General features: G+C 39.7%; 1 protein-coding gene across 5 annotated transcripts in view; it reads right to left on the bottom strand.

Annotated features, from left to right (window-relative positions):
* Positions 1 to 13,804, bottom strand: part of PIWIL1 (piwi like RNA-mediated gene silencing 1) — a 56,350-nt gene that overhangs the window by 13,092 nt on the left and 29,454 nt on the right. For all 5 annotated transcript variants that reach the window (XM_075849235.1, XM_075849236.1, XM_075849239.1 and 2 more), the window contains exons 9-11: positions 11,826 to 11,937; positions 11,469 to 11,589; positions 8,626 to 8,743 (exon numbers count right to left, since the gene is read on the bottom strand). In XM_075849235.1, coding sequence (XP_075705350.1) covers positions 8,626 to 8,743; positions 11,469 to 11,589; positions 11,826 to 11,937 — 351 coding nt within the window. The remainder of the gene's footprint in view (positions 1 to 8,625; positions 8,744 to 11,468; positions 11,590 to 11,825; positions 11,938 to 13,804) is intronic.

Genomic DNA, 13,804 nt, shown 5'->3' on the forward strand with positions numbered 1-13,804 from the left:
CCTCACATATTACATATACCCTGATGTACCCCGCACAGATTACATATACCCTGATATACTCCTGACATATTACATATACCCTGATGTACTCCGCACAGATTACATATACCCTGATGTACCCCGCACAGATTACATATACCCTGATGTACTCCTCACATATTACATATACCCTGATGTACTCCTCACATATTACATATACCCTGATGTACTCCTCACAGATTACATATACCCTGATGTACTCCTCACATATTACATATACCCTGATGTACTCCTCACATATTACATATATCCTGATGTACTCCTCACAGATTACATATACCCTGATGTACTCCGCACATATTACATATACCCTGATGTACTCCTCACATATTACATATACCCTGATGTACTCCTCACATATTACATATACCCTGATGTACTCCTCACATATTACATATACCCTTATGTACTCCTCACATATTACATATACCCTGATGTACTCCTCACATATTACATATACCCTGATGTACTCCGCACAGATTACATATACCCTGATGTACCCCGCACAGATTACATATACCCTGATGTACTCCTCACATATTACATATACCCTGATGTACTCCGCGCATATTACATACCCTGATGTACTCCTCACATATTACATATACCCTGATGTACTCCTCACAGATTACATATACCCTGATGTACTCCTCACATATTACATATACCCTGATGTACTCCTCACATATTACATATATCCTGATGTACTCCTCACAGATTACATATACCCTGATGTACTCCGCACATATTACATATACCCTGATGTACTCCTCACATATTACATATACCCTGATGTACTCCTCACATATTACATATACCCTGATGTACTCCTCACATATTACATATACCCTGATGTACTCCTCACATATTACATATACCCTGATGTACTCCGCGCAGCTTACATATACCATGATGTTCTCCTCACAGATTACATATACCCTGATGTACTCCTCACATATTACATATATCCTGATGTACTCCTCACATATTACATATACCCTGATGTACTCCTCACATATTACATATACCCTGATGTACTCCTCACATATTACATATACCCTGATGTACTCCTCACATATTACATATACCCTGATGTACTCCTCACATATTACATATACCCTTATGTACTCCTCACATATTACATATACCCTGATGTACTCCTCACATATTACATATACCCTGATGTACTCCGCACATATTACATATACCCTGATGTACTCCTCACATATTACATATACCCTGATGTACTCCTCACATATTACATATACCCTGATGTACTCCTCACATATTACATATACCCTGATGTACTCCTCACATATTACATATACCCTGATGTACTCCTCACATATTACATATACCCTGATGTACTCCTCACATATTACATATACCCTGATGTACTCCTCACATATTACATATACCCTGATGTACTCCACACAGATTACATATACCCTGATGTACTCCTCACAGATTACATATATCCTGATGTACTCCTCACATATCACATATACCCTGATGTACTCCTCACATATTACATATATCCTGATGTACTCCGCACAGATTACATATACCCTGATGTACTCCTCACATATTACATATACCCTGATGTACTCTTCACATATTACATATATCCTGATGTACTCCTCACATATCACATATACCCTGATGTGCTCCTCACAGATTACATATACCCTGATGTGCTCCTCACATATTACATATACCCTGATGTACTCCTCACATATTACATATACCCTGATGTACTCCTCACAGATTACATATACCCTGATGTACTCCTCACAGATTACATATACCCTGATGTACTCCTCACATATTACATATATCCTGATGTACTCCTCACATATTACATATACCCTGATGTACTCCTCACATATTACATATACCCTGATGTACTCCTCACATATTACATATACCCTGATGTACTCCTCACATATTACATATACCCTGATGTACTCCTCACATATTACATATACCCTGATGTACTCCTCACATATTACATATACCCTGATGTACTCCTCACATATTACATATACCCTGATGTACTCACATATTACATATACCCTGATGTACTCCTCACATATTACATATACCCTGATGTACTCCGCACAGATTACATATACCCTGATGTACTCCTCACATATTACATATACCCTGATGTACTCCTCACATATTACATATACCCTGATGTACTCCTCACATATTACATATACCCTGATGTACTCCTCACATATTACATATACCCTGATGTACTCCTCACATATTACATATACCCTGATGTACTCCTCACATATTACATATATCCTGATGTACTCCGCACATATTACACATACCCTGATATACTCCTCACATATTACATATATCCTGATGTACTCCTCACATATTACATATACCCTGATGTACTCCTCACATATTACATATACCCTGATGTTCTCCTCACATATTACATATACCCTGATGTACTCCGCACAGCTTACATATAACCTGATGTACTCCTCACATATTACATATACCCTGATGTTCTCCTCACATATTACATATACCCTGATGTACTCCGCACAGCTTACATATACCCTGATGTACTCCTCACATATTACATATACCCTGATGTTCTCCTCACATATTACATATATCCTGATGTACTCCTCACATATTACATATATCCTGATGTACCCCTCACAGATTACATATACCCTGATCTACTTCTCACAGATTACATATACCCTGATGTACTCCTCACATATTACATATACCCTGATGTACTCCTCACATATTACATATACCCTGATGTACTCCTCACATATTACATATATCCTGATGTACTCCTCACATATTACATATATCCTGATGTACTCCTCACATATTACATATACCCTGATGTACTCCTCACATATTACATATACCCTGATGTACTCCTCACATATCACATATACCCTGATGTACTCCTCACATATCACATATATCCTGATGTACTCCTCACATATCACATATATCCTGATGTACTCCTCACATATTACATATATCCTGATGTACTCCTCACATATTACATATACCCTGATGTACTCCTCACATATTACATATACCCTGATGTACTCCTCACATATTACATATACCCTGATGTACTCCTCACATATTACATATATCCTGATGTACTCCTCACATATTACATATACCCTGATGTACTCCTCACATATTACATATACCCTGATGTACTCCTCACATATTACATATACCCTGATGTACTCCTCACATATTACATATATCCTGATGTACTCCTCACATATTACATATACCCTGATGTACTCCTCACATATTACATATATCCTGATGTACTCCTCACATATTACATATATCCTGATGTACTCCTCACATATTACATATATCCTGATGTACTCCTCACATATTACATATACCCTGATGTACTCCGCACATATTACATATACCCTGATGTACTCCTCACATATTACATATATCCTGATGTACTCCTCACATATTACATATACCCTGATGTACTCCTCACATATTACATATACCCTGATGTACTCCTCACAGATTACATATAACCTGATGTACTCCTCACATATTATATATACCCTGATGTACTCCTCACATATTACATATACCCTGATGTACTCCTCACAGATTACATATACCCTGATGTACCCCGCACAGATTACATATACCCTGATGTACTCCTCACATATTACATATACCCTGATGTACTCCTCACATATCACATATACCCTCATGTACTCCGCACATATTACATATACCCTCATGTACTCCGCACATATTACATATACCCTCATGTACTCCGCACATATTACATATACCCTCATGTACTCCGCACATATTACATATACCCTCATGTACTCCGCACATATTACATATACCCTCATGTACTCCGCACATATTACATATACCCTCATGTACTCCTCACATATTACATATACCCTCATGTACTCCGCACATATTACATATACCCTGATGTACTCCGCACATATTACATATACCCTCATGTACTCCGCACATATTACATATACCCTCATGTACTCCGCACATATTACATATACCCTGATGTACTCCTCACCTATTACATATACCCCGATGTACTCCTCACAGATTACATATATCCTGATGTACTCCTCACATATTACATATACCCCGATGTACTCCTCACATATTACATATACCCCGATGTTCTCCTCACATATTACATATACCCCGATGTACTCCTCACATATTACATATACCCCGATGTACTCCTCACATATTACATATATCCCGATGTACTCCTCACATATTACATATACCCTGATGTACTCCTCACATATTACATATACACTGATGTACTCCTCACATATTACATATACACTGATGTACTCCTCACATATTACATATATCCTGATGTACTCCTCACATATTACATATATCCTGATGTACTCCTCACATATTACATATATCCCGATGTACTCCTCACACCTTATATATACCCTGATGTACTCCTCACATATTACATATACCTGATGTACTCCTCACATATTACATATACACTGATGTACTCCTCACATATTACATATATCCTGATGTACTCCTCACATATTACATATATCCTGATGTACTCCTCACATATTACATATACCCTGATGTACTCCTCACATATTACATATACCCTGATGTACTCCTCACATATTACATATACCCTGATGTACTCCTCACATATTACATATACCCTGATGTTCTCCGCACATATTACATATACCCTGATGTACTCCTCACATATTACATATACCCTGATGTACTCCTCACAGATTACATATACCCTGATGTACTCCTCACTGATTACATATACCCTGATGTACTCCTCACTGATTACATATACCCTGATGTACTCCTCACATATTACATATATCCTGATGTACTCCTCACATATTACATATATCCTGATGTACTCCTCACATATTACATATACCCTGATGTACTCCTCACATATTACATATATCCTGATGTACTCCTCACAGATTACATATACCCTGATGTACTCCTGACATATTACATATACCCTGATGTACTCCTCACATATTACATATACCCTGATGTACTCCGCACATATTACATATACCCTGATGTACTCCTCACATATTACATATATCCTGATGTACTCCTCACATATTACATATACCCTGATGTACTCCACACATATTACATATACCCTGATGTACTCCTCACATATTACATATACCCTGATGTACTCCGCACATATTACATATACCCTGATGTACTCCTCACATATTACATATACCCTGATGTACTCCGCACATATTACATATACCCTGATGTACTCCTCACATATTACATATACCCTGATGTACTCCTCACATATTACATATACCCTGATGTACTCCTCACATATTACATATACCCTGATGTACTCCGCACATATTACATATACCCTGATGTACTCCTCACATATTACATATACCCTGATGTACTCCTGACATATTACATATATCCTGATGTACTCCTCACAGATTACATATACCCTGATGTACTCCGCACATATTACATATATCCTGATGTACTCCTCACATATTACATATACCCTGATGTACTCCTCACAGATTACATATACCCTGATGTACTCCTCACATATTACATATACCCTGATGTACTCCTCACATATTACATATACCCTGATGTACTCCTCACAGATTACATATATCCTGATGTACTCCTCACATATTACATATACCCTGATGTACTCCTCACATATTACATATACCCTGATGTACTCCTCACATATTACATATACCCTGATGTACTCCGCACATATTACATATACCCTGATGTACTCCTCACATATTACATATACCCTGATGTACTCCTCACATATTACATATACCCTGATGTACTCCTCACATATTACATATACCCTGATGTACTCCTCACATATTACATATACCCTGATGTACTCCTCACATATTACATATATCCTGATGTACTCCTCACAGATTACATATACCCTGATGTACTCCTCACATATTACATATATCCTGATGTACTCCTCACATATTACATATACCCTGATGTACTCCTCACATATTACATATACCCTGATGTACTCCTCACATATTACATATACCCTGATGTACTCCTCACATATTACATATACCCTGATGTACTCCTGACATATTACATATACCCTGATGTACTCCTCACATATTACATATACCCTGATGTACTCCTCACATATTACATATACCCTGATGTACTCCTGACATATTACATATACCCTGATGTACTCCTCACATATTACATATACCCTGATGTACTCCTCACATATTACATATACCCTGATGTACTCCTCACATATTACATATACCCTGATGTACTCCTCACAGATTACATATACCCTGATGTACTCCTCACAGATTACATATATCCTGATGTACTCCTCACATATCACATATACCCTGATGTACTCCTCACATATTACATATATCCTGATGTACTCCGCACAGATTACATATACCCTGATGTACTCCGCACAGATTACATATACCCTGATGTACTCCGCACAGATTACATATACCCTGATGTACTCCTCACATATCACATATACCCTGATGTACTCCTCACAGATTACATATATCCTGATGTACTCCTCACATATTACATATACCCTGATGTACTCCTCACATATTACATATACCCTGATGTACTCCTGACATATTACATATACCCTGATGTACTCCTCACATATTACATATACCCTGATGTACTCCTCACATATTACATATACCCTGATGTACTCCTGACATATTACATATACCCTGATGTACTCCTCACATATTACATATACCCTGATGTACTCCTCACATATTACATATACCCTGATGTACTCCTCACATATTACATATACCCTGATGTACTCCACACAGATTACATATACCCTGATGTACTCCTCACATATCACATATACCCTGATGTACTCCTCACAGCTTATATACCCTGATGTACTCCTCAAATATTACATATATCCTGATGTACTCCTCACATATTACATATACCCTGATGTACTCCTCACAGATTACATATATCCTGATGTACTCCTCACATATTACATATACCCTGATGTACTCCGCACATATTACATATACCCTGATGTACTCCTCACATATTACATATATCCTGATGTACTCCGCACAGATTACATATACCCTGATGTACTCCTCACAGCTTACATGTAGCCTGATGTACTCCTCACATATTACATATACCCTGATGTACTCCTCACAGCTTACATGTAGCCTGATGTACTCCTCACATATTACATATATCCTGATGTACTCCTCACATATTACATATATCCTGATGTACCCCTCACAGATTACATATACCCTGATGTACTCCTCACATATTACATATACCCTGATGTACTCCACACATATTACATATACCCTGATGTACTCCTCACATATTACATATACCCTGATGTACTCCTCACATATTACATATATCCTGATGTACCCCTCACAGATTACATATACCCTGATCTACTTCTCACAGATTACATATACCCTGATGTACTCCTCACATATTACATATACCCTGATGTACTCCTCACATATTACATATACCCTGATGTACTCCACACAGATTACATATACCCTGATGTACTCCTCACATATTACATATATCCTGATGTCTTCCTCACATATTACATATACCCTGATGTACTCCTCACATATTACATATACCCTGATGTACTCCTCACATATTACATATATCCTGATGTACTCCTCACATATTACATATATCCTGATGTACTCCTCACATATTACATATACCCTGATGTACTCCTCACATATTACATATACCCTGATGTACTCCTCACATATCACATATACCCTGATGTACTCCTCACATATTACATATACCCTGATGTACTCCTCACATATTACATATACCCTGATGTGCTCCTCACATATTACATATACCCTGATGTACTCCTCACATATTACATATGTCCCTAGGGGACTTCAACCAGCGATGCCGCTCGTTACTCTGAAGTGTCGGCTGTAACAAACAGCCGACACCTGCATCTTATGTTGGGAAGGGGTTAGTTTGTGTACACTTGCATTCATTGGCGTACCCCACCATAGAGGCAGTCCACGCCACTGCTGTAGAGCCAGTGGCTCTCCTCATGAATACGCTGGACTCAAGTATAAAACCAGTGATCGCTCCTACAAGTCATCTGGTACAATATTTTGGGGATAATAGGAGAGCGGACCGGTTACCATACTATACCTACAGTATATATAGTGGACCGATCCACTTTGAAAAAAAAAATATACAACTTTCCCAACAGAAAAGTTTACTTTAATGGAGCTGAGCTGCAATACCAAACACAACCTATGGACCGGTGTGGCGCTGTTTTGGGAATAAAGCAGCCATGTTCTTCTAATCCTGGGCAACCCCTTACTACACATTCAGTACCAAACTCCAGAAGTCTGAATAAAATCATATTATGGATGTAAAGTACGCTTGTTATCGACCAATCAGTCTACTTACTTGTGGATGTAGTTTAGGAACTTCCCCACTTGCCGTTCCCTCTGGTCCGGTGGTAAACGAGTGTGAACAGCGAGATCTTTCATGACGTTAAAATCGCTTCTCATTCTGTCGGTCAGACCTGTTTTATAAAGGTGAAAAGTCAAGAAATGTGAAGTCAAGAAACCGGTGCCTGGACGGCTGCATACAGAGTGCGTCCTGCGGGGTTATTACTGGTGCAATCACATCTAAGACAAGGAGCAGAACACCTACAGGGATTATGTACATCTACAACAACCCCACTTTCTAAATTCCGCCATCCCAGCGGATCAGGGCTCCGACCACCAGTGATCACCTGGGGAAGCCGCCCATTTCCACTGCAATGTATTATAAAATTGGGGCCCTTTTAACCCTTTCCCATCGCTAATCTGTAGATTTACATTGAGAAAGGGTATCCCCGCATCCGAAAATGTCAAAATATAAAAATATTTATCCAATGCGGTTAACGCCATAGCGGGTGGGAAAAAAAAAAGGCTGAATTTCACTTTTTTGCCACTTAAACGCTCCAAAAAAATGTAATAAAAAAGGTTATTGAAACGCCCAACATTCCGATATGGTATTAATAAAAACGACATCTTTCCACGTACAAAAAGACGCCTTTCACAGAAATATAAAATAAAAAAAAGTTATGGGAGTCACAATACGGCGATGCAAAAAATTTCATTTCTTTCAAACGTTGCCATTTTTTTTTTTTAGAAGTACCCAAAACATAAAAAATATATACCTTTGGTATCAACGTGATTGCACTGACCCGAAGAATAAAGATAACGTGACATTTCTACCGTACTACAAAAAACGTAAAAACAAAACTCATAAGAAAATGGCGGAACTGCTGCTTTTTTCCAATTCTGTCCCATTTTGATTTTTTTCCAGCTCCCCAGTACATCGCACATAACATTACATAGAACCATTAGAAAGTACAACTTGTCCCGTAAAAATTAAGCCCTCGTATGGCTGTCGACGAAAGAGTAAAAAAATAAATAAAAATATGTTATGTGTTATGACTATTTAAAGGGGGGGGGGGATAAAACAAAAGCATAGAAACTAAATTTAGTCTGGTTCTGGAAGGGTTAAATGAATAGGTGTCTGATCGGCTTCCTTCGCACACAGTAGTGTGGGGAAAAAAAAACAAACATTTTCCTACTGTGTTTTTTGTGGCTTTTATTCCTAATAGCGTTTTACACTACCTGCGGTTTTTTATGTGCAGTTTTTCAGGTTGCAAATCATGTGATTCAAAGATAATTTTCAAAGACTCTTCTCTGCAATAACTTATTTATCCTGGAAAAAAAGCCACAAAAATGCAGACATTTTTTTATAAATTTTTTTTTTTTTTTTTTTAAAGAGAAATAAAAAATCCCTATGAAGGTCTATGGGAGAAAACCACCCCTACCTGCATGAAAAATCACCAAACCAACAAGAAAAAAAAAAAAAACAACAAAAAAACGCATTGTTTGTAGTGTGTTCAATATTTCTGCATTGACCTCCACCTAATATCCGGCCACGGCCAAAAACGTCAAAAAAAACGTGGTGTTTCTCCTGAAAACGCTGAGCGTGAAGCCACCCTAACAGACCTCTCAACCATCCAAATCCAGCAAGACCGTACCGCATTCCGGGCGGTGTCCCGCTGTCCCGGGCGGCTGGTAGCATGTCCCAGTGACAACTGCAAATGTGTTTTCTTAAGGACGCAGATACAGGTGAATCCATTGGTGAAGAAGGGAGCAGTCAACTCCCTGCTCCACCATTCACTGCGCAAAGCCAGACACTGCACAGACTGGAGGAGCAGAGGGATCTTCTCCACTAGTCGTGGGAATGGGGAGAGGCGAGAAAAAAATCAAATAATTAATTAGGCACTCTGGAGGCATACTGGGTCTAGGGTCCAGCTATGGGGTCAATATACTGTGTGGGGGAAGCTTTGGGATATTATATTGTGGGGAGGCACTATAGGTGCTGTGTGGGTTGAACCGGATGTGTATGGGTGGGGTTAGAGGCGTGGCTTAAAGTGCTACGCATGCCGCATCAGTTGTTCCTCTGTACAATGCTTGAAAGTTGGGAGGTATGACCAATACATTTTTCGGGAGCGCCGCTGTGCAGTAAAAAAAAAAAAAAACAAAAAAAAATAAATAAAAAAAAACCAGTGAAGGAGCCGCAGATCTTAGGCCTATTCATTCGAAGGATCAGTGGGGGTCCCGGCAGTCAGACCTTCACCGTTCAGAAAGTGACTGCACATTATGGTGCCGTGCCATGCCATCCATTTCTGTGATGGGAATAGTTTTTAAAAGTGTAGTACCCCTACAAAAAAGACATTTAAAATGCTCAGTTTCTCCAAAGCAACAGATAAACTGCTTCTTTATAAGCATAGTATGAACATCTTTCTTCCACAGCGGAATTTCCGCTGGAGGGGAGAAGAAAAAAAATAAAAAAAATAAATAAATCGCACCACAGATGGAATGCGGGTTGTTTGTTAGACACGCTGCGCAATTTTTACGCATCGTATCTTCCCGTGGGCACCCGGCCTAAGACACTGTACACACATTTGCGCGTACGCTTAAACTCAGAACGTAGCCATGGCGGCTGCATCAGAATATTTTTTAGAGCTGCTGTATTGAAAAACGTAGTAAGCTGCGCTCTTCAATTCGCTGGAAGGGGGAAAGGGGGTTCTGCAAAAAGTTGTATAGCACGCGGAATACTTATTTTTACAATAGGAAGCCATGGGCACCGGGTGCTTATATATGCGGGCTATAAATTCTGCGTCCGCAGTCTGTGGAACAAGAATTACAATCCATACTGCAAAAAGAACAACCGCTCACCTGTCAGGTTACAGAACTCCGGCACCAAAACGATGACTCCTTTATCGATGGGCGGCTTGGGCCCTCGGGGGATGTTGGAAATTAGCGGCTGACTCAGGTCTTTGACCTCTTCATTGTATTGCTGTGGAGGGTGCAAAATAACCAATGAGAGTTTAGCGGATCACATGACGGACATTATATAAGATATTAGACATTTTAATAATGGTTTTGATATTGAGACGTTTTAGTCATTCGTTTTGTAGGAAGGTTGAGAGACATCCAATATGGTCGCCACGTAGAATCACAGGGTTTATATCCAACTTTCCCAGTTTTTCTCACCGATTGGTCGATTTATTAACGGTCAATAGCAGATCTTACGTTTTTATAGTAATCCACAAAGCTGATCTCGCTTCCATCTGACTTCTTAAAAGTAGACAACGGAGTCATGTTCCAGGAAATCTCATCTATACGGTAGGTTTTATTGTTGTATCTGCGGAAAGTATTTTATTTCAATGTTCAGAATATAAATTCAGGGATATTAAAGGGGCTGTCCGGGCACAGGACCACATTTCATACTGATGACCTATCCACAGGATAGGTCATCAATGTATCATTGGTGGGGGTCCGACACCCGGTCCCTGCACCGGCTGCCTAGGGGCACCGGATTTCTGTGCCAAAAGCAGACTGCTCCGGTCACAGTACAGCGACCGTGCTGCTCCTATATAAGTGACTAGGAGCAGAGTTGCAGTTCTGCCGCGCGGCCGCTATGCAGTGTGCGGAGCAATCGACTTCCAGCACCGAACACTGAATACACTGCATAACATCCGGTGCCCAAAAGCAGCTGATTGGTGCGGGATCCAGGTGTCGGACCCCCACTGATCATATACTGATGACTTATCCTGTGGATGGTTTATCAGTATGAAAAACAGGCCTGTGCCCGGACTACCCTTCACAGTTAGGTCTCCAAAACAGGTACCCAGAATAACACAAGACAAATACAGATGTAGCCATCGTTATCTTGACTTTTAATGCATTAAATACACAGTGGCAAACTTTAACTAGACTTTTTCAATGGCTTTTGTTTTGTGATATCACGCTGCAGTCAAGATAAAGATGGCTACATCTGTATACGAAGCGCGCAAAGTGAACCACATTGTTTTAACATCCGACTAAGCAGATGCGTAGTTATTTCTACCCAGTTATATCAAAATAAGGGAGTGGTTGGATGGGTCACTGTGCAGCAAAGCAGACATGGTCTTCAGTATTGTAGGGCTGCTGGGTGAGAACCAATATGGCTACCGATACAGATCAAACCCGGATTGTTGAGCCGCTGATTTAGTGCAAATTCACACGCTGTGGTTGTTTGTGCTGCATGTGCATGGATTTCTGCAAACCCCATTTAGATGAATAGGACAGTTGCAGAAATGTGAACATTGGGGGAGATTTCTTGAGACTGGTGTTTTATACGCCAGTCTTAATAAACCGTTCGCTGGAGTAAGATGCAACACATTATGAGGCGATCCACACTTAAAAAAATAAAAAATAAATAAAGTGTTGCATCTTTCGGCTGACCGTGCGCCACTATTGTGGGGAGGGCAACTGCAGATTCCTCATTCAGTTCTGTAGGATAGCTGGGTGACATCACCTGTGAGGGCTGTAATGGCGACCGCCTTGGTTGTCACCCAGATTTCCCAGAAACAGATAAAACTGGCCAAAAATAATTAATAAAACCCTTGCAGAGGACGACGACAGATCAAGGACTTCTATTAAAGGGTAACTAAACGTTCAAACTTCTGACATGCCATAGTGACGCGTCAGAAGTTTTGATCACTGGGGGTCTGAGCACTGAGACCCCCACCGATCGCTAAAACAAAGCGGCTAAATTGCTCGTGTGAGCGCTGAGCCGCTTTGTTTCTGTTCGGCTTTTCTCGGAAAGCTGATGTAATGGTGTGCAGGCTCAATAGAAAGTTTGAGCCCGTACACCAATTACTCGGATTTCCGAGAAAAGCCGAACAGAAACAAAGCGGCTCAGCGCTCACATGAGCAATTCTGCCGATTCGTTTTAGTGATATCAGTTCAGACCCCCAGCGATCAAAACTTCTGACATGTCACTGTGACATGTCAGAAGTTTGTTGAATGTTTAGTTACCCTTTAAGAATTTTATATGGAAAAGTTTATTAAGCACCAAGTGTTTTTTGATTCTTTTTCTACGGGCATTTTTGGAACGGTTTTTCTATTGAGACAATGAAAAACGGCTCAAAAAGGGACATGCACTTCTTTTTACAGGGCGTTTTTTTAGCGCCATTTGTATAAACTGCAGCGTAAAAAAAAACAAAAAACGCCCCGTCGGAACGAAA

Source organism: Rhinoderma darwinii, unplaced genomic scaffold (genome assembly GCF_050947455.1).
Source record: "Rhinoderma darwinii isolate aRhiDar2 unplaced genomic scaffold, aRhiDar2.hap1 Scaffold_713, whole genome shotgun sequence".
In the NCBI taxonomy this organism is placed as follows: Eukaryota; Metazoa; Chordata; class Amphibia; order Anura; family Rhinodermatidae; genus Rhinoderma; species Rhinoderma darwinii.